Here is a 23,292-nt window from a genome sequence, read left to right as displayed (position 1 = left end):
GGAAGTTCATATTTTCCTTATCACTAACCCAGGCTACTCCTCATGCTAATACCTGGAAGCAGAACTGTTAACTCAAAACTCCCTCCCAATTCGTCTACACAACATCTATCGCCCCCCGGGACCACCACAGCCCTTCATTGAGGACTTATCTGATCTACTGGCGCAATCAGCATTATCCAACTCAAAAAAATCTCTTTCTTGGGGGATCTCAACCTCCATTGGAAAGATACCAATGACCCCACCATCTCCCTCCTCACTACACTGAAATCAACGAACTCAAACAACTCTGCCAATCTCCAACTCACACTAAAGGATCCATACTGGACATCATTCTGTCCAACAATGATCTGACCTACGTTACCTATATCATCCCCACTGACTGGTCCGACCTTCACCTTATACTGTTCACCATTACTACCTCAGCAAACCTCCACGCCCCTAAAACTACCAGACCTAAGAAATTGACCAGAAACCTAAAAGGCATCCCCCCAGGTGTTCTACAATCGAAACTCCAAGCTCAACTTCTTCTCATTCCCCCCTCCCAAAATGCGAATGAGCTCACTGAACTATTTAACAATACTGTTACAGATATTCTTGACCAACTAGCCCCGCCTAAACTCAAAAACCAAAGAAACACCCCCTCAAACTCTTGGTTTAATACAGAGATAAATAATGAGAGACAGGCACTCAGACTGTCGGAAAGAACCTGGAGACACCATCCCTCACCCTCCCATCTTGCACTTCTCAGACATGCTAGATCCACTTACAAAAACACATCCTCAAGGAAAAGGCATCCTTCTTCTGCACTCAACTTGACCGTGCCAAAAACAGACCCAGGGAACTCTTCAAAATCATCTGAAACCAAACTTCCCCCGCACCTCCTAATATGACAGCCTCATCAGACAGATGTGAAGAAATTGGCCACTTCTTCTCGGAAAAAAAATACCAAAATTGACCAATCCTTCCTTCACAACTATCCTCCAACTTCCAATCCAATCTTGTCCTCACCTCTAATGCCTACTCCACATCCCCCCTTCCAGACAACACTCTCTCCTCTGCCCTCTATCCTACCGCTCCCCTGGGAGCCTCCTCACCCACCCATTTCCATACCTTCCACATCCCCAGTAACCAACTCCCCTAAATCTCAACCTAACAACAATGCCTCCTTGCTCAACTTTCTCCCTGTCACTGAGCTTGAAGTCCTCAATATAATCGGCAATCTAAAACCATCCTCCCACACAAAAGACCCAATACCCTCCAACCTTGTCCCTGCCCTTAAGCACATCATCACACCATTCTGGACCAAAATCATCAACACCTCTCTCTCCACCGGCTGTGTCCCCTCCTCCCTTCAGCTTGGTCAAATCTCGCCCATAATCAAAAACCCCAATGCTGACCCCAATGACCTAAATAATCTCCGCCCCATCACTAACCTCCCCCTTCTCTCAAAGATACTTGAAAAATGTGTCCTACTACAACTAGACAAACACATACAAAATTTCAACCTTCTCGACCCCTTCCAATCTGGCTTCAGAAAAGGCTGCAGCACCAAAACAGCAATGCTCAATGTGATAGATGACATCCATCAATCACTTGACAATGGCGAGACCTGCCTTCTTATACTTCTTGATCTCTCCGCAGCATTCGATACAGTCAACCATTCAGCCCTACTTAATGTGCTTAGGACCCGATTCGGCTTTAATGGCACCGCCTACAAATGGTTCATCTCTTATCTACAACACCGAACTCAGCAAATCAAAATTCAAAACTGTCTCTCTACCCTCACTCCTGTCTCCCTTGGAGTCCCCCAAGGATCTATTCTCTCTCCCTCCCTCTTTCACCTCTTTATGGAACCCCTCACCCTCATTCTTAACCAAGCAGGCATAAATTACCACCTCTACGCCGATGACACCCAAATCTATTACAAGATTAAACCTCATGCTGACATCTTACACCTGAACAACACCCTTACCAAGATCCAAACCTGGTTCCATTCCAATCATCTCAAACTCAACCCTAACAAAACTGAAATCATTCTCTTCTCCCCCAAAATAAACCCTCTACCCATTCAATCATGGATCCCTGACCTCAATGCACTCAATTGCTCACTCACCCTGTCCAACTCCGTCAAATCTCTTGGCATCACTATCGACAACACCCTAACCCTTAATGTTCACATCAAAAACTCTGCCAAAAGAGCCCTCTTCACTCTCCGTCACCTCAAGAAAATCAAACCATTCATACCCACCGATGATTTCAAACTCGTAGTTCAGTCGCTTGTTCTGTCACATATTGATTATGGTAATGCCATCCTCAATGGAATCCCCAAAGTACACCTAGCTCCAAACAAAGCTGTGCTCAACCTTGCTGCCAGGATCATCACGGACAGCAAACGCTTCGGTCATATATCCCCGGCTCTCAAATCTCTTAAATGGCTCCCTATCGAAAGAAGATCTGCCTACAAAACCGCCTGCATTACTCAAAGTCCTCCACCAAAACACTCCGCATTACCTTTCTAAGAAACTCCACTCTGCGGGCTCCACTCGACCTCTGAGAAGCACCAACACCCTACTCCTAATCCCACCTCTGCATAAAAAGAAATCTACATAGTCTTGCTCCTTCTCTGGCAATGTCCCTATTATATGGAATGCCCTCCCAAAAAACCTGCGCTGTAATCCCTCCTATTCTAGTTTAAAAAAAGACCTCAAAACCCACCTCCTCAATTATTATTGGGGTTCCTATCCTGTGTCCTACTCATGATTTCTGATCTATCATACTATATTTGTTCAGTAATTATCTACCCTGCTCTCCTGTTCACCATTTACCCAATTACTTAAATGTATAGCTCCTGCCCCTGTTTATTTATCTGGTTTTGTATAATGCTCATGTTGTTTGTACTTTATATATTTCAAATTTCTGTCGCACTACCTTTCATATGCTTTTATACCCTATGTGCCTTATACTATCCTTATCTTGTAAAGCGCTCCGATACCTCTGGGTCTAGCCAACGCTATATAAAACCTTATAAATAAAAATAAATATAAATAAAGACACCCTAGTTATTGTACCACTTGGGGGAGGGGGGGGGGGTGGAAAGGTTGGAGCTAGCCCATAGAGCATTACACAACTCAGTGGCCAACGTTTATTCAGCCTTTGCTGGGTGCAACCTGTGATACACCACATGTGAATTGAAGGCTTGGTAGTGAGAGAAACCATGATGAGCAAAGTGGGCTTAGAAAAGGGATATTTTGTGAAATATCTTACCTTGCGCAGAGGCCATCCCAAAGAGCCCTGAAAAAGAAGGAAAATTTACAATAATTATAACTTTACATTAATGACAGCAGAATCGGTTTTAACATGGCACTCGAGGCTTACGAGCAGCGGTGATAACAGATATAAGGGCTACTAAACAATACTCAATTTATTATTTGTGGATAGAAGAAACCGCCGAGGAAAACCTAGGAATCTCTTGATACACACAGGCACATATGCACTTGTTAGCTATATATGTATTTATGTATGCCTTCTTGGGGGGTGAGGTGTGGTATGGTATGGTGTGGCATGGCATGTGTGTCCAATGGGTTTAAGTATGTGCTAGGCCAAGTGAAGAGTGATTGGTCATATGATGGTCATTCCGGCCATAGAATATTATCCTTGGCACATGAAAGGTGAGGTTGGCCCTGGTAAGTGAGGCTGGCCCTGGTAAGTGAGGCTGGCCCTGGTAAGTGAGGCTGGCTCAAGGTTGGCCCTGGTAAGTGAGGCTCACCCGGTAAGTGAGGCTCGTCCTCGACATGCACGGCTGAAAGAGTGGCACAGAGTGTAGTGCCATAGAATTGTGCAGTCAAGTGACGATGGATGGAGTAGAGCGGCATAGAGTAGAGTGGTGCTGTGCAGTGCCATAGAGTGGTGCAGAGTAGAGTGCAGTAGCAAAAGAACAGAGTGGACTGGTGTAGAGTGCAGTGGTGCAGAGTGGCAGTCCGTGCAGGTAAGCATGGTGGGGCAGGGGAGTGAAGAGATGATGGAATAGGGGAAAATTAAATAAATCCTATTCCATCTTCTCTCTACATCACTCAGCCCCACCCCACCCCACCGCCACCGCCACCGCGCTTACCTGCATGGAACCCTGCTGGTGCAGAGTATAATGGCGTACAGTAGAGTGACACAGAGTAGAGTGGTGTAGAGTGTTGTGGCTTAGAGTAAACTGCTGTGGTGTAGAGTGGCACAGAGTAGTGTGTCAGATTGCAGTGGCATAAAGTGCAGTGGCCTAGAGTAGAGTGCAGTGGCCCAGAGTAGAGTGCAGTGGCACAGGGTAGAGTGGCATAGTGGTGTATAGTGCAGTGGAATAGAGCAGAGGTATAAAAAAATGGTGTAGAGTGACGCAGAGTTGTGTGGTGTTGACAAAGAGTTCAGCAACGTAAAGTTGTATTGATATAGAGTGGAGTTGAATAGACTGGTGCAGAGTAGAGTGCAGTGGTGTAGAGTGCAATGGTACAGAGTGGAATGGTGTAGAGTAGAATGATGCAGAGTAGAGTGCAGTGTGGTAGAGTACAGTGGCGTAGAGTGCAGGGCAGGGGGGTGGGAGGGAAAAGAAGCAACTTGGAAGGGAGATGGGTGGGAGGGAATAGAAGCTACATAGATGGGGTATGAGAGACAGACGTTAAACCCCAAGCACTTATTTGGAGTGCTTGAATACAAAGAAAATGTACCTCCATAAACAGGAAAAGTGAATGGTCACAAGTACTTGGCCTATGCTCCAGGGGAGGGACAAACACAAGAAGAGGACAGGACACCCGCATTCCAAAACAAAAACTGGGACAAAGGAAATAAGACCGCCACTGAAATTAACAAATGGTAATCTATGGGTGGGCTGTAAGTCCACAATAGGTAAATAACATGTCTTGTAGAGACAGTGGATGCACTATCAAGGCGAAATCTAAAAACAGTCTCCATTTCTTTTTTTAGGTCTTGCCTACGCAGTGCGCATGCGCTACTTAGGAGGACCTTTAGCCATCGTTCATCTCTTTTGGAAAGCAAACACTCGTGCTTGTGGCGGCATCCACCTTGCGGGAGCGTGCAGGGGCGCGCCACAAGTGCAGTGCTTCCAAAAAGAGCAGACTGCCTTCCCAAACGCGCACTTGCGCACCACTCACAGGCTCACCTCCTGCTCCCCCTCTCTCTCACACGCACCACCCGTCCTTTCTTACAGCTCCCCCTTTCTAGCCCCCGTCTTTGCGTTCTTATTTAACTTTATCCCTGATTTATTTTTCTTTGCTCCTTTACATTCTCATTTATTTTGCTTCGACAGCCATTGTTTCATTTGTTTCTCTCTCCCAGTTATAGTTTTGGCACTTGCCCCACCTTTCCAAATCCATGTTTCCTCGCTACTTTCTCCTCCGACTCTTCGTTTCCCTCTTTATTATTTCCAATTTCCCTCCCAGCCTTCCCCCTACTTTTATTTATTTCCCAAACCTCCTTTCCCCCCCCCCCCAACAATTCCCACATGGCTCACTTAGTTTCCTCCCCGCCACTCCTGCCTTCTTCCTTCATCCGTTCTCTTGGAGTTCTTGTACACCCCTTTCTTACTCGGGTTCTCTCTCCTTCTGTTTTCTTGTGAGCTCATTCACATCCCACTCGGCCCTCGGCCATCCGCCCTCCATTTCCCCTTCTTTGCCTCCCTTCCACCTTCAGATCTCTCAGATGCGACCGTTGCCATCTGGCACTAACAGTAGCCCACGTCCCCCATTGAGTCCGAACTGGACAGGGGGTGGGCCGGAGTGTAAGGGGGTCATGAAGTGCTGGAGCACGCATGGGGTGATGGACGAAGACTGCAACAAGAACCTACAGCTGGACAACGTGCTAGAGGAAGGTAAGGCGAGCACAGTACTGGGAACTTCCCCGGAGACCGAGCTTCGCGCAGAATGGCACTGTATCACTTTAAATGATGAGATAACTCAGCGGGTTGAGTGCTAGCTGCTGATTGGTTTCTGTCCTTATAGGGGCGTCACAGGCGTTCATCCTTCCAAGGTTGACAAACTAACCTCTACGGAATTTCAGTGAGAATATTACTATAGTTGCAGGATGCTCATAGACAAACAGTTTTAGATAAAACACATAGTTGTTTAGAAGTGTGGGGATCTGCCCCTACTTTTCAGTTTGAGTGTTATCTTCTTTGTGTTTGGATGTGTGTGTGTGTGTTTAGTTCTTTAATTTCGTCTTGTGGGTGGAGTCACAGCGCTGTTCCCTGATTATGCTTTGGAATGAAATTGTGTGCTGTTGGTTGCACCGGTGGAGGTGACGGCTGTGTCTGTTTTTTTTTTTGCCTTGTGTTTTCTTATTTTTTATTTTTACAGGCAAAATATTTTTGTTCGTGGATAAGAAACTCCTTCCCTGTCACCTTTTGGGGTGCACCATTCCCCTTCACACCATGGTAACCGGTTTAATCCTGCCTGTGTCAGCAGTAATTCTTAAACCATTTCCAGAGTGTTAACGGAATGGGGGAGTTTGTGAATGAGCGCAAACTAATAGCTGTGTGATTAGGGCTCAAGAATGTTGTTTCAGCTCCGACATTTTATTGCCCCGACTATCATCAAACCACTATCCTGGCTTCCTGTCAATGTCCCAAATCACTAGGAAGACCCTCTGCCCTACCCATAAATGCATCCCAGGTGGGTTCCCACAAAGACTCCACTAACAGTACACGTCACTGGCACTCGCTGCACCTCCTCGCCTGCGCAGGAAGTTAGAGTCTACAAATTGTATCACGTACCACCGTCAGGTACTTACAGCGTACGTGTGCGCCTGCTGTGCTGGATGGTTCTCTTTTCTTAAGTGTGCTCGAATTCCCATCTTCAGTGTACTGAAGTCCCATTTCTAATTGCCTCGTGTTGCTTGGGCCTTGTCCATGTGCACAAGAATGACCATCCCTTAATGTTAGTTAGCATGGAATATATCTCCCACTCCATTTTTGCTATTAAGATAGACAAAATTGTGATGAGGTGGCCCCTCACAATCTTCGCACAAATGCCACTGCATCTGGTGCACTAATGGCCCTTTAAAAAAAGAAAAAAAAAAAAAAAAAAGAAAAAAGAGCCCCATTATCTCCACACCATCCTCAAGGCATCTCTCACAGGACGCTGTATCTGTCATTTGCAAACTGAACAAGCATCGGCATAGCCAATAGGTCTCGCCTCTGGGACCTTATAAGTGTTTAGCCATGCAATAGTTGATGTTGTTGCACCAAGGATATTGTGCTGGAAAACCAAACACTAATAAGGTTCCAAAGGCGAGACCTATTGGCTATGCCGATGCTTGTTTTTTTACAATCAGCAGCTTCTTGACACATTCAGTCACCTAATATAAAGAAATGTCAGAACACAACTGCATTAACTTATTATAGCTGAGTACTGAGTCACAATGACTGCTGACAGCCAGCAACAGAAGGGCAAGGACAGGTCATGAAGAAATACTTGGCTTTTTAAATTTCTGCTCGGTTTCTGTAGCTGTAAAGTGACGAGCCAAAAGGACGAAAGGAGATATTTATGGCAACATGTTTATTTTTTGCACTCTTTAGGTAGTTTTAGAGAATTTGTACATTTTCTGCATGTTTTTACACATTCTGGGTGGCTGAACCTTTTTTTTTTTCCTTTTAAAAAACTGACTTGTGTGAAACGGATTTTAATACCTTCTTTCAGCAAACATCTAACCACGATTTGGTGGGTTTAATATAGCACTAGAGATTCTATTTTTATTCTTCATGTTGGCAAACATGCTCTGTCTTTCATATGAAAGCGCTATGTACCTAGAATGTCAGTGGTTTGTAGAAAAAGCGATTGTGTGCTCATGTATTTTAAAAGGTACCAAGTACCCCCACCAAATAGGAAAAGGCCATTAAAAGTCATCTTGGAGTTCCACACCCTTATAAAGGAACTCCGCCTTCGACCTTGTTCATCTATATGTTCTTGGAATTCTTCAGGGACTAGCAATCTCCTTATAATGCAAGGCACAGCGTAGTATATCCCACAAATAACATTAAACAGGTGTTTTGGGCTGTGCAGAAAAGTGCAGGGCAACCGCTGTCCATGTGAATAAATAGTAAATGACTACATGATGAGAGTAGCATGCAATGTGACGACAAAATTTGTTTTTTTACTACACACTAAAATCCAATAGTAAAGTAAAAAAAAAAAATGTTTATTTCAGGTAGTTTTCAAGCATTTGTGGGACACAGTTCCAAGAAATGGCAACAAAGAATTTCAGTTTGGTTGAGAAGGTACTAAGAAAGATAAAAGCTTTGACTTGGGAACAATGAATGTATTTTCAGACAACAGCATGGTGATTTGTGGTGACATTTTATTCTGTGAAAATAAACTGATATTTTAAAACAAAATGAAAATGTTACTCAGCAATCTAACACTTTGATGATTTCGGCAGATGAAACTATTTTGTGCTACTTTGAGCATTTTATGATGCTGTTCTATTTTTTGCTGCTAGAGGAATCTTGAAAATACACAATTGAAGCCTGCTATCTAAACCTCAATAAACAGGATGGTAGATCAGTGGTCCAAGCTCGAGTGATAGGGTTTTTCATTCCCTTTGGTGCCCTTTCCACGTAGATTGTCTGTATTACTATTTGATCACCACTTTACAGAGAAAGGGTAGAATTGGAAAATGAAAGTAAGTGGATGGTACCTTATATCACTTGGAATTGAAAGGAAGCCTCCAATGAAACACCTTAACTAAATCTAGTGACTTTCACAGTTTCTCCTGGAAATCGTGTGTTTACACACATTGTTTGATCTAGTGTTTTACAAAGCTTTCAAAACTCTACCATCCCTGGAGTGAGAGTTGGGATTGCTTGGCAAACCATGAAGTATTGCAATATGTAGACGCCACTTTCCAACGCATGCCATTACAACGCGGCCATAACAGCGACCGAGTTGTTACATCGCATGCCATTACAATGCAAGTAATTACAACGACTTGCTGTAGGGGGGCACTGGATGTTGGAATAGTATAATTTACTATTCCAACTCCAGTGTGTGTAACAGTAGGGAATGTATTGGATTTAAGATCCAACACCTTCTGCCCCCTACAGCAAGTCGTTGTAACGGCTTGCGCTGTAATGGTATGCGATGTAAGAACGTGGGCATTGTAATGCCTGCGTTTTAATGGCATGTGATATATAAACATCATTGTAAACGATGTTTACCGTAGACACGTGGACTTGTATGCCCCACTTGTTTCCAAACTTCACCAGCTATAGTTACTCCTCTTTTAAAAGAGCTTCTACTCTGAAGAACTTAAAGAAATTAGGATTACTGGTAAGTAATCGGACATTCTGAAAGTTCTATTTGTTCTTGCACTAGCATTTCTTGTGAGGTGAATTAAACCTCTGCACAGAAAACAATTCAGATGCATGTTTAAAATGTAAGGCCTTCCAGTGTGGTTAACAAAACAAAAAAACCTTGCCCACCGTTCACCTATTATCCACAGTAAATCAATACATGATTTGGTTCTCCCTCAATAACAAAAAATGTATAATATATACCTCCTTTTCATTATTATTCAGAAGTAGGCATATTTGAAAAAAATATGTAATGCATCAATAGCATTTATCAAGAAGAGGTCGCCTCCTTACCCTATATTACTAATTCATAAACACTCATACACACTCTATAATCTGATTTCTGTAATGTTTGGGAGGGACCCTCCTCAGTTGATGGTCCATAGTTTCAATATTCAAGTATACTGTTGTCCTCAAGCAATACATCTTATTAAAGCATGTCGGCGCACATTTTAGGGGGTTTCAATAGATCTGTACGACCTTCTTCAGGACATGTACAACATATGAACAAATCAAGTGCGGGTAAATCCCCCTCAATGCCACTATTACTGGGGTTCCCACGAGTTTTTAAGTTGTGGAACTATAAGGCCTGCCCACCTTACTGGCTATCATAAATTGTACTGATGTTACCAGTATGGCCATAACAAATCTCTGAAAGCTGCACCAATCAAAAGCGAGAGCGGATGGGTAGAAATGACTGGCAAATAAAGGAGTAGTAATAGAGCAAAGAGGATTTCACTATAGGAATTGTGGAGTCTAATTCACTTCTCATTGTTTACGAGGAATACCAAAGCAACAGCTCGGACCTTAGAGAATACCAGAAAGAAAACACATCAAGCAACTAGTGCTGTTAGCAAAATTATTATGAAGTAAAGAAGCAAGGTTGAATAGAACAAAGACACTAACTGCAAAGTTCAGACCATCAACATACAACCCCTGAAGGTGAAGGGCTAAACAGAGACAATAGAAGAGGGCCAGAATCAAGTAACCTCTAGCTACCCAGTAAGAAATAACTCCTTGTGGACCACATCAAAAATCCCTTTGAAAGTGGAACCACAGCTAAAAGGGCACCTGAGACATGTGGAATTAATCCATGAACCAGCAAACTTTAGAAGAGGCCCATTACACAGCAACACCAACCGCAAGATGCAAACAATAGTGGCACACAAAGGAAGCCTAGCAAGCACTGAGAGAAAGTGAGCAACCTCCCCGAAAAAGGTGAGGGAAAATCTGGGAAGACCATGACCATTGAGTGTCAAGGATAAAACAGAAGCGGAAAGAGTGGAACCATGCGACTATCAAAAAACAAACCATGTACAGCAAGAGGTGAGCAGCCAGACAACACCAAAAAAGCTGCATCAAAAATCGGAAAGCTCAAATACTCCTCCAACAACCCAGCACAGAAAATATGAATGAGGTAGAGTGTGGACAGGAATGTGCCCCGAATGGTGAGTGGGCCTGTACCACTTTTCCTTGAGTGCCAGACTGCATGTGAAACTGGTATCCTGACTTTGTTTGGCCCCATCTGCATGCTAATCTAGCATGTGTGCAGAAGCCTAAGCCTGTGCCTCGTAATGCGAGGTCTAGAAACATTTCTGTAGCCTGGAAGGGTGCATAAATGGTGCCATCGTAATAGATTTACTTACATACCCTGGATAAGTAACATGACTCAGTGGTGGCAGCAAACAGAGTTTTGGAGAATCTTTGGTATGATGAGAACTTTTTATCTGTTTGGAGAGAGCACAGTAACCTGAGACGTCTTCCATAAAGCTCCCAATTTCATGCATACTTAGACTTTGTGCTGACATTCCATGTGCATGTGTGTCGAGTAAAAGTATGTGTGTGTTTAGGACAGCAGAATGCATATTTAGAATTTTAGTACTGTAACCAGTGGGAACCATTTTGGCTGGCTCCTGCTTTAGTCTGGCACAAGACGGAGTGTGGCTAGAGTTTTCCCAGACAATGGAAATGTATTGACTGCATTCTTGCTTCTTGAGGGGGTAGATGCAGAAATGAGGAAGAGGGAAACAGCCTTTACTCTGAAGTTTTTACTTCGTAGTTGTTCTTGAACACGGCAAATGGTAGAGGTAGATCTTAAAGTTCTGTTGTTGAAGTGGAATAAAGTTCTAGGCAGGGCTTTCCATTTTGTATATCCATTATTGTCACTTCAGAATGGCTGATAAAGGACAGTGCAGCCATCTTGCATTGTGATCTTATTTTGGGTGATCCTAGTTTAGGCAAGCTTCATTGCAACTTGCTACGAGAGACATCACCTTACAAAAGCGAGCAGCCAAAAAATGACATTTGAGAAGCTACAAATAACATTTGAAAGAGAACCTAAACCAACTCCGAAACCTCTGACAGTGAACCCCCATCCACTATCTGGGAAATAAATATAAAAGTGTGATCCAAACCACTTCACTGCGTTTCTGTTCAAAATTCTTCTTGACCAATGAAGGGGTGACCAATGAAGGGAGTACTTTGTAAAGTACTCAAAGGGTTGCTGTGTGATCAGGACTGCAGTCTGCAGAAAAGCCAGTCTCCCAGAAATGAGTACTACAGAAGTCAAGGATCTGCCTAGAGTCTAAAAGCATGCCTGCCTGCTCAGAGAGGCAAAGAGAGCCCAGCCCTGTGGGGCAAGAGTCAGCCCAGGAGGAGAAGCCAAAGGTTTTCCTGCAATGAGGAGAATCCAGAAGTAGCCAACTGGCTTAAGGCAGCAAGGTCGATCTTGGCCCGGATTGTGAGGAGCCTCTCAATATAGTTAGAGGTGTGAATTGCATACTTGAGCATCATCATGCTGCCTGGTAATTCCTACAGAGGCCATGAAAGGTTTGGTGCATCTGCTTCCATTGGAAGAGTTTCACTCTCAGGAGCCGCATAAATTGGCCTAGAGGCCTCAACTGCTGATGACCAGCACTCGCATGCATATATCAAGAGGCCCCAGCTACTGAAGTCCAGTGATCGATTAGCAGGCTTGACACTATTCAATGTTTGTACCCTAGCAAGGAGACAGGCCTCTGACTGCAGTCCTCCTTCACCAACAGTCCAACTCATGGGTGCAAGGTAGCTAACCTCATCAGTCAGGAATGCTGATCCACAAAGCTATTGAGCAAATAGCATGGGGCTCTGCATGCATAAAATGAGAGACTGTGGCTGATTTATGCATAGGTGAATCATTCTGTAAGTAGACTAACTGCTAGACCTGTCAGCCTTAGGGCGGTCTTCCTCCGACGGTTTGAATGCTTACCTCCTCTTTTTGTTGGCCTCAGGACTGAGCTCTTTCCCCCTAAACATGGTTAGATTTTGCATTTCCACAATTAGGATATTTAATTTACCTGTAAGTCCCTAGTAGTGTGCACTACCTGCGCCCAGGGCCTATAAATTAACTACTACTAGTGAGCCTGCAGCATGGATTGTGCCACCAATACAAGTATCCCTTTAAATAGGTCTCAGGCTTGTCTCTAAAGAACCTGTGTGTGCTGTTTTACTGGCACTTCAACTTGGCACTCAAGACCATTTGCCAAAGCCTTCAACTCCTCTTTTATTACACATAAGTAACCCCTAAGGTAGGCTCTAGGTAGCCTATAGGACAGGGTGCTGTGCAAGTGAAAGGTAGGACACGCACTTGTAATTTTTGCACGTTCTGGTGGTGAAAAACACCTACATTCATTTTTCACTACTGTGCGGCCTCCTCCTCTCATAGGTTACCTTTAAGCTGTAATTCTCGATTAAAAAGGAGCAGCTCTGTCATGTTTCATACCTTTTGAATGGTAATGAAAAATCCTCATAACTGGTAAAGTTGAATTTAACATTATTGTTTTAGAAATGCCACTTTTAGAAAGTGGTCGTTTCTCTACTCTTACAGATTTCTGTGCCTACCGCCAGACTCCAATTGACATTGGGGAGGGTGAAAGCTTCACTTTGTGCATTCCCTCTTGACAAGCACAAACACAGGAAGGGTAGGTGTGTCCGAGTGCCCATCTGCATTCTGATGGGTTATCCTGGGCAAGATGAGATGGAGGAGCTGGCACACCTGAAAAGGCGGTGTCCTGTTTGCATACAAACGGATTGATTACCCCCTACGCATAGTTTGGAGCCAGGGCTGGGAAGAAAGGACTTCTGTGCATTTCAAAGACCCTGTTTTTATTTTAAGTCACTCCCACTTCAAAGGCACAACTGGGTATAAGTACTGGGTCTCAACCCCCCTCAAATCAAACACTTCTGGACCTGGAACTAATCTCAGTCAGAAGAACTGCTGTGCTGTTACAAGGAATGACACTCTGTTGGACTGCAGATCTTGAAGACCTGCTTTTCTGCTGTGCTACCCTGCTGCCTTCTGCTTGCTGACCCTGAGGGAGAGCTAGAGCCTGCCTTAAAACCAAAGTGATATCCAAGGCCTTGTTGACTTGTCTTCTTTTGTATGAGACTCAGGGCTGCAAAAAACTCTACCCCTGCGCCTAATTCACTGGAAGTGGATCCAGATACCTGCACCAATAAAATCGATGCATCTCCTGCCATCTGCTTGGAGCAGAACCACATCAATCACTGCATCATCTCCACTGAAGGACAACTGATGATATTTGACAACTGTTGAGAAACCCGGTGCATCGGCACCAACGCAGCACTGAAAACACTGAATCGCCACCACCACTGAAGGACGATCGACACATCCCTGCTACGAGTGTGGAGAACCCAGCGCATCGGTTCGGAATCAACCTATCACGGATCCGGCGCTTCATCTTCAGAAATCACAGCATCGCCATCAACACCTGTGAAAAATCAATACATCTCTTCATCTGTGGGAGTGCAATCGATCAGGCATCCTGGATCTCGTGTTTGCGACAGGGACGAAGGTACTTTTGCTCAGCAGGCACTGTGTGAGTCCTATAGCTGGCCTGCACTCCTTTGTGGATGGCCTGATCTCTTGACTTTGTCCTGGTCCAAGGGGACCCTTTTTAACCCTAGAAGCGCTATTTGCTTCTAAGTGCTATAACTGCATTTATTCTTCAAAAATTCATAACTCAACTTCTACTCATTGGCTTTTTGTCGTTCTTGTCTTATTATATTTGCAGAATCAATCTATTTGTATTTTTCTTAATCATTGTGGAGTCTTTTTGTAGTGTTTTTATTGTGTTACTATGTGTTGTGTTGGATAAACACTTTTCACATTGACTCTTTATATTAGCCTGACTGATCTGTGCCAAGCTACCAGAGGGTGAGCACCGGTAATCTTTTAGTGTGTATCCGCCTTACCCAGACTAGGATTGTGGTTCCTGCTTGGACAGGGTACATACTCTGACAACCAGAAACCCAATTTCGAAGACTAACCTTCCCTGATATAAAACATATGGGCATACAGCCTATTGAATGGATTACGAACTATCAATTGGGGTAATTCATGATGAGTAGCACCTGTGCCTAATCAAAAGGTTATACCTGTCTTTTCGCCGGTGAGTCACCAAACATGGAGAGAGTAGAAAAGAGGGGGGAAAGGTGGAGGAAGGGGGGAAGGAGAGGGGGGGGGAGGGAGATTCAGATAGAAGGAGGGAGGGAATGAACTCTATAGGGCATCCACACGTCACCATAGCTCATTAGCGAGGATGCAATCTTCTAACTGAATCTTTATTTTTTTAAGATTGGAGCATTTTGTTCTGATGTGAGATTGAATGTTCTTTGTTTTAGTTAAACACTGGTCTTGGCAGTATTTTATTGTTTCTGCTGCCCAAGGTCTGCATTGTTGCCCACCACACAACGTCCCTGAAAATCCTTTAACTACTAGCCCTTGCTACCATGAGAGTCAAATGGGGAAGGGGTGTACTTGGCCCAGTTTGTGGAGCTGTAGTTGGACAGATCCCAAGACAACATTACAAGTGACCAAAACCACCATGTTTGGGGCCCAGTAGCATGCCAAAATGTCTGACCGGAAAGCTGAACCCTCGTTCTAGAACCAAAGAACAAACAGAACCCTACACCCAGATAGACAAAAGAAAGACAGTAGGAGAGGGCCCTGTCCTGTAATGTAAAACTTGGACAACAACTGCCAACTCGAGCTGGTAGGACCGCCACAGGACAGAGAACTCGGACATACCAGCAAAGCCTCCGATGCTCACCCACTGACATGGCAGCCACCTCCCACAACTTGTGAACAAGGAGGCAGGAACAGAGCGAGAGGGACACAGATGAAAAAAGGACTGGAAACAGAGTCCCAAACAATGTGAAGACGTTCTAGGGGTTTGAGAGACACAATCAGAGTGCCTGGTGGGATGGAATGTTTCTGTCAAGGCTGGAACCCAGATATGGGCAGGGCCAGCCCCGGAAGATGGTGACAGGCAGGGAGAGGAGACTGTTAGCCAGCCACAAGCAAAGCCATCAAATCCAAGAAGATGTGACAAGGCCTCCTCCAGTAAAACAAAGAAAGTAGTGAACATAAGGAGGGAAGGTCACACCACACAAACGGCTTATGGAATTGACCAGAAGACCCACAGTGCCATGGGGAAAGTCAGAGAGCATAGGCCAGCTACACTGAATGCGCCCCTCCAACACAAAGGAGAGGTGGCAACATCTGAAGAGCTACCACCATCCAAGGCACCAGCAACTGCAAACCTGGAGAGTGAAGGTCCTGGGTAGAGCAACATACCTGCAGCCAGTGAGGCAGGAACCAGCCATGGCAGTAGCCACACATTTGGAGTCAAAATGGCCAGGACCTCGAAAGTAAAGGCACTAGAAGCAAGTGGGCATCAAATGAGATGGAAGCGCCTGCAAGTTGGAGAACAGAGTTGCTCATGTGCGCTTGTAACCAGGAGCACATATTGCCACATTGTATGTAGGGTGTCCCTAGCCCACACACCACTCTCCCTGTTATCCAGGAGAAACAGCATGTCAAGAGTGACAGCATGGCCAGTCCCATAAAAGAGCAAACCTCATGAAAGGCCAATAGGCACTGTATAAGAGAAGGAAGACAAGGAGACACTAGTCAAATAACAGGCTGTATAAATGCCAGAGAAGACAGAACATGAAGGAAACAGTTAGTCAGGTATGATACACTGGCCACACCAGTAATTGAAATGAGCCACAAACTAGTTCTCCAGTGTCTAAATAACAAGGAAATGCCATCTGTCCACGTGCATCAGTGTAGGTATGTATTACCCTTGTTTATGAGCTCATTCAGCGATAAAAGTTTCACCTTGATCCAGCCTGCAATCTGCTTTCTGCAGGTTGTGATCTCACTGCATCCAGTCAATATTTTCTCTTTGCATGCTGGGACTTGTATTTCTGATGTTATGATGGATAAAGCGGACAAGTCCCAAACTCCATAGAAAAATAAAAAAACATCCACACACAACGAAAACTCACAGCTGTTCTGGATGAGTTACTGACTTGCGGGCAAGTCAAATTTGAGAGCTCCGACCTCATACCTATGCTCAAGTGAATGAAGCGCACAGGCTTGGATAGTTGTAAGTACTCTGGTGACGGAGGGTACAGGCTACAGCGATGGCCACGGCCTCTTACCTGTGCTCAAGTGAACGAGAAGAATAAACGCCAAGCCAGGTCCGGTCATCTCTTCTTCCTGCCGCCGACACTGTCCGATTCGGAGTGAATCGCAAACCACGACGTTTAAAATAAATAAATACTAAAAGATTTGAAAAGCTGAGTTTCAGTTGGGAAGCGGGATTTCTCTCCAGCACCCTAACAAGTAAGTCGGTGCTCGGGGCCGAAGGAACCAGAGAGGGTATGTGAAGTTAGTTAGCCTTTCTTCGTTCGGCCTTCAGCCGTCTCGTCCTCTTAGAGATGTGTGTGTCTGAACCGGTTTTGATGATACTGCTCAGGTGCGCTTCAGGGCGGAGATACCAGGGCCAGGGAGGGAACCAATCACCTGAGCGCAGAAGAGAAATACCGACAGCCTCACAAATACTACCAGGGGCATGGAAAAGAGGCGAGGGGTGCCTGGGATCCCCGGAGGGCGGGGTTACGCAACAGAAGAACTTCTTATGTCCCTCTCTCTTCCCGGTCGCCTTAAGGAGGCAGTTAATGGCTGGTTTTGTTCAGAAACCTGTAGGTTGGGTTCAGAAACCGGCATTGGCAACTATTCCTAGGCGGCAAGGATAGGGTTTCTGTGTGTGTGGCGAGCAGCGCCGTAGATTTCAAAACCCGGGCCATTGTATTACCCAATCGGAGGGGAGAAATCTCTGGCTTGAAACTAGGGACCAAGAGCCCCAGTGCATTTCGCACTCACTTTGTATTTCATCCGGGACACCTCTACAAAAGGGAATTGTGTAATGATCAGGACCATTTTAACAGGCTCCGTTAATTAAATTGTTAGTGATTTGTGGTAAAAAGTGTCATGGGTGAAACCCTTGGTTCTACTTCAAGTATAAGTGCCTCTGCGATGGTATGTGTATTTGTAAAGTGCAATCTCACCCGCAAGGGTACCCTGATGCTGAGCAAGTGCGTGTGCCCGGCTCTGCCTCTGGTAGGTTGGTTAATTGAAAAGCCAGGTCTCCAGCATTTTGTGCGATACAAGTTGAGAGGAGGTGGCTCGGATGTGGAGCGAGAGGTTGTTCCACGTTTTTGGAGCGATGATAGAGAAAGGTTCTATGTATGTGTAGGATGTGTGCGAGTAGGATTCCTGTGAAGCGGAGGTGTCTGGGTGGTTGGTGGAAGGAGATGCAAGTGTTCAGGTAGGTGGGGCCTAAGTTGTATGATATCTAGAATGCGTGTGTGAGGCGTTTGAATTGAGCGTGTTTGTGTATTGGGAGACAGTGTAGTTCCCTGAGGTGTGGTATGAAGCGAGTTCTGTGTGGGAGGTTGAGGGTGAGTCTAGCTGCTGAGTTCTGATTCGTAGTCTTCTAGTGAGTTGCCTGGTGATACCGGCCTAGAGGCTATTCCCATCGTTTCACTTGCTGTTGACTAGGGCATGAGTGAGAGGTTTTCTAGGGTTGCTTGGGAGTCATTCAAAGACCTTCCCCACCATCTGCAGGGTGTGGTGCCTCTGCAGAATCACCACTCACACAATATTATTGGCAGCCAAATATCTCATGTGGGCGGAAGAAGATATCAAATGCCCAGCAACAAGGAACATATTTTGTTACTTCTAAAAGGAGTGCAGGCATTCTGTGGTATACATTTCTATTTAGTCTAACGGCGGAACTGGCTTTTCCCAGGTAGGTAGGGAGGGAGGGAGAGGGGGAGAGGGGGAAAGAGAGAGAGGGCGGGAGAGAGAGGGGGAGAGAGAGAGGGGGAGAGAGAGAGGGGGAGCGGGAGGGAGAGAGGGAGGGAGAGGGAGAGAGGGAGGGAGAGGGAGAGAGAGAGGGAGAGAGGGAGAGGGAGGGAGAGGGAGGGAGAGAGAGAGAGAGAGAGAGAGAGAGAGAGGGAGAGAGAGAGAGAGAGAGGGAGAGAGAGAGAGAGAGAGAGAGAGAGAGAGAGAGAGAGGGGGAGAGGGGGAGAGGGGGAGAGGGGGAAAGAGAGAGAGAGAGAGGGAGAGAGAGAGGGAGAGAGAGAGAGAGAGAGAGAGGGAGAGAGAGGGAGAGAGAGAGAGAGGGAGAGAGGGAGAGGGAGAGGGAGAGAGGGGGAGGGGGAGGGAGGGAGAGAGGGAGGGAGAGGGAGAGGGGGAGAGGGGGAAAGAGAGAGAGAGGGAGAGAGAGAGAGAGGGCGAGAGAGAGAGAGGGGGAGAGAGAGAGGGAGAGAGAGAGGGGGAGGGGGAGAGGGAGAGGGGGAGAGAGAGAGGGAGGGAGAGGGAGGGAGAGGGAGATAGGGAGAGGGAGAGAGGGAGAGGGAGAGAGGGAGGGAGAGGGAGGGAGAGGGAGAGAGAGAGAGAGAGAGAGAGAGAGGGGGAGAGAGAGGGGGGAGAGGGAGAGGGAGGGGGAGAGAGGGAGAGGGAGGGAGGGGGAGAGAGGGAGAGGGAGAGGGAGAGAGGGGGAGAGAGGGAGAGAGAGAGATATTGTGTGATTATAGGGGTTTTGGAAGGCCAGGGCTATTAATGGAAAACAGTTTTTGTAAAACCGTCTGGCCATAATTATGAGTTTGGTGGCAAAAATCACCAAACTTGTACTTTGAGTAATTAGTGATTCCATGGGGTTCCTTAAATAAAATTGATTATGCATTTATTTTTACTGCATGCAGAGGAATCATTATTTAGCACATGTGTTAAATACTGAATGTGTGTTCTTTAGCTTATGTGGTAAATATTGCTTCTGATAAATAGCACATGCACAAAACACCAGAAAGTGTTCATTTTCAAGCATTGGAAGTTCCTGGAGTAAGGAAACGAATCCCTAAGGAGCTTAAACAGGCAGAGAAACATACAAAGGAACTTAGGACACTCCAAAAGCTAAAAGAAACCATCACCCACGCCCTCATCAGCAGCAGACTGGACTACTGCAACGCACTCTATGCTGGGATCAACAAGGACCTCACCCGCAAACACCAGGATGTCCAGAAAGCCGCTGCCAGGCTAGTCCTCAAACTATTGCACCACTGCCACATCAGCAAACACCTACGGACACTATTCAACCAAAATACACCAAAGCACACCAAATGACCGTACCTATTATCCAAATTTCCACAATGTGTGGTTCAACCCGTCATAAAAAAATGTCCTTTTGTAGAAATCCATGAGGAGTCTTGAATCAGGTCCTTTTGCTTGTTTTATTTCATTTCCTTATACATGGAATACAGCAGCAGCCGACGTACGTTTCAGCCCCAGGCTTTCTCAAGGCTTTGATTAAAAAACTGAGTTCATTTCCATATTTTCAAATCGTAAAATTGTAATTAGATACCCTCGGTCATGATCATTCCGAAAGAATTGTACAATATCAGTCTGACTTGCGGTTATATCCACTTCTGTTTAAGATAAGTGCATCTTGTCTCTGAGGTACCCCTGACGATCTCGCTTTTTTATAAACTCGGACCTTGAGACGTCCTCTCTTCGTCCCTCGGTAATCCAAGCACCTCGTAAACAGCTGCCTCCAGTCCTAGTGGATGTATACCCTGGTGGGTGGGTATTGCGACACCATGAGAGCACCCTAAAAGTATTGTCATTTCAAGGACATGGATGAAAGAAACTAAATACTGTTGGTAATAGATGTGCAGGTCAGAGGGCATACCCACAATCTTTTGGAAATACCTACAGACACTACACTGGCTCCCCGTCGAGAAGAGAATCACCTTCAAGCTTCTCACCCATGCCCACAAAGCCCTCCACAACACCGGACCAGTCTACATGAACCACCGCCTCTTGTTCCACACACCAGAAAAGGTCCCTCCACTCAGCCGATCTCTTTCTTGCGACGGTAACCCGCATCAACAAGACCAGAACAGGAGGATGCTAATTCTCCTTCCTCACGGCCAAGGCATGGAACACCCTCCCCCTTCACCTCCGACAGACACCAACACTCGCCAAGTTCCTGAAGGGCCTCAAGACCTGGCTCTTCGACAAATCTCTGTAACATCCTGGAGCTGGGCACCTCCCCCCCCCAGCTTCTTGAGACCCCTTCAGGTGAGTAGCTGCGCTTTACCAACCCTATGATTGATTGATTGAAAAGTACACCAACAACTCCTTCCCATGTGGGAGTGTGCAGGCATTCATTTTGTGTGGACATAGCACCTTGAAACCAGACAAACAGCATCCACTGCCATATCACTCAGTTATCATAAGCGGAAACTTGTCAGACTCTTCCATCGTGGACCCAGGCAGGGAAAGAAAGTAGAGGTTTACAAATCCTCAGCTGGAGGTCCTAGCCAAAGAGGTGGAATTACCGTCTAATTTGCCGCCTTGTGCTGATAATGCCACCACAAAACAAACAAAAACATGCCTGTGAAAGGCAATTATGGACAAAACCAATACTAAATAAACATATCTGCAAGATGTTTAGAACATTAAAAGCAGGTTCCAAATCTTCAAATTTGAGGTACTTAAGCAAGTTTACACGCACTAACACAATGCAGCTGTGCTAACTCTCCGCCACAGCTCTGCCTCAAGCTATGGGAAGAAAAAATACAAACATCTTCAACATGTCTGAAGTGGAAGAGATGAAAGAAGGTCCTGAGTTCGGAGGAATCCAAGGTAAGAGTCATGGCATTTGTACTGGAAGTACATGTGGTTGTTAATAAGGTGACTTGACTGAGAATTTTCATCATTGTGAAGAGTGACCGATGTTATTTGATACACATATTTACTTTGATCCATGTATGTGATGTTATAGGGGATTAAAACTCTCTAATCGTACTTCTAACGTGTTGTGGTTGGCCTACAACAATCATAATGCATTGTAATCTTGATGACGAAGGGTTGGTTTATCTGCCCAGTACCTTAACAGGGATGAGTTACGACAGTATGTTGCTTCACGCAGGATCATGACTTTGTGGTTTCATCCCTAACACCTAACACACTAGTTCTGTATACACAGCTCCACATCACACAGCATTTGCACATAAATGATAAGCTTAATTTTACTGTTTCTGCACGCTTGTTCTAGCCTAAGTGAGGCCACCGGGTGTACAATGGTGCCGTCAATTGACCGAAGGATATCAGGAAATCCTGCTGTAACAGATGTGTGCTTTGCTGACATTACCTGTGTGTGTGTCCAAGGGGGACTGTTTATGCTGCGCACTCAATCTACTCAAAACATTCAACACTTAGCAGAGTATTTTGCTAAAGGTTGCCTGAGAAATGCCACACACCAGTCCTAGTGTCTGCTGTGTGGTGCCTGTAGCAAAGAATTCTAGTGCTGCTAGCATCTTCAGGAAGGGGGTGGCAGTTGATCCCTAAGTTCGGCTCCAGGGTATCCATAATGCTGAAAAAATATTTTGTGTGGTGTATCCTCTGTATTTCAAACTGACTCCTATTTACGTGTTCCCTGCTTTACTCTGTCAATCCTGTCTTATGCTGTGTTGCTGCACCATTTAAGGCCATTGATTGGTGGCCTAGTTTCCATCCTCATGCTGCGTTGTTTGTTGTAAAGAACATGGATCTAGCATAGCATGATATAGTGGCCTAGAAGTGCTGCATCCATGAAGGTGTACTGAATAATGAAAGTTTGAGCAGTTGTAATCAACCTGTGAGAACTTCACCTGTCCATGGCTGTTTATATTGGTATGGACCTGTGTGCAGGTGTTTGAGCTTATATTTTTTTAGATCAAGCAGTGCATGTACAGTGCTGTGTTTTTTTGCATTTTTGTGTTGGTCTTTGATTTTTGTATTGTTTTACAGATTTCCTTTCATTCCCTACACTTTCAGGAATTTTTCCCACCTGCTTTTGACTGGAGGTATTTTCCACTGGTTTTTATCGTAATAGGTTGTTATTAACCACATGCTTTATTTTTTGCCTGCTAATCGGGACCTTTGTATTCTCTTTAAAACAATAATTCAGGCACTGTCGGTTTTAAAATTCACATAGGAAGAGGCCAGAGTGCAGTAGCATTCTTTTGACATGTATTCAACTTGTATTTAATGCTGATTGTTAATATTTCATAGAGTCAAAATATTGTATTTTAATGATTTTCCTGTTTTTGTAAACTTGTCTTTGTATGAAAATACCAGACAGGCTGGTAAAATATTGCCCAGGTGGCAACCCTACCAGCAGGCTAGGTGTTCACTTTCAGAGCAGGGTTGACCGCTATGACCACACCATGTTTTCAAAACCCTATAATAGTTACAGCTTCCCGCAAAGTGTGGATGACTTGAACATTGTAACACAAGTAGATGATGGCCTGAGCGCTGAAACATTTCAGATTCTCACCCTCAATCACAGACATTGTTGCCGTCGTTTTTTTTGTTTCCAATATGACTCTGTCCCTGGACATCAATACACCAAAATACCAGGGATAGTGGAAGTGACATCAAACACGCTTTGACCTTAATGGCATTGGAGGAAGTGACATCACATGACCTTTGATTCTGATCATTTCAAGGAAGTTATGTCATATGACCTTAACCCTGATGATATCACAAT

General features: G+C 45.1%; 1 protein-coding gene across 2 annotated transcripts in view; it reads right to left on the bottom strand.

Moving 5' to 3' along the window:
- Nucleotides 1-17,413, bottom strand: part of LOC146811661 (serine protease 27-like) — a 333,108-nt gene extending 315,695 nt beyond the window's left edge. The window contains exons 1-2 of one of the 2 annotated variants that reach the window (XM_085618633.1): nucleotides 16,853-17,413; nucleotides 3,265-3,291 (exon numbers count right to left, since the gene is read on the bottom strand). In XM_085618633.1, the coding sequence (XP_085474759.1) occupies nucleotides 3,265-3,291; nucleotides 16,853-16,901 (76 nt within the window). In that variant the 5' untranslated portion in view covers nucleotides 16,902-17,413. The remainder of the gene's footprint in view (nucleotides 1-3,264; nucleotides 3,292-16,852) is intronic. The other variant, XM_085618631.1, reaches the window with a different exon arrangement.
- Between the last annotated feature and the right edge of the window lie 5,879 nt (nucleotides 17,414-23,292).

The sequence above is a fragment of the Triturus cristatus genome, chromosome 7, assembly GCF_964204655.1.
Source record: "Triturus cristatus chromosome 7, aTriCri1.1, whole genome shotgun sequence".
In the NCBI taxonomy this organism is placed as follows: Eukaryota; Metazoa; Chordata; class Amphibia; order Caudata; family Salamandridae; genus Triturus; species Triturus cristatus.
Note: the sequence above shows the minus strand (reverse complement) of the source record. Positions and strands in the feature narration are given on the sequence as shown.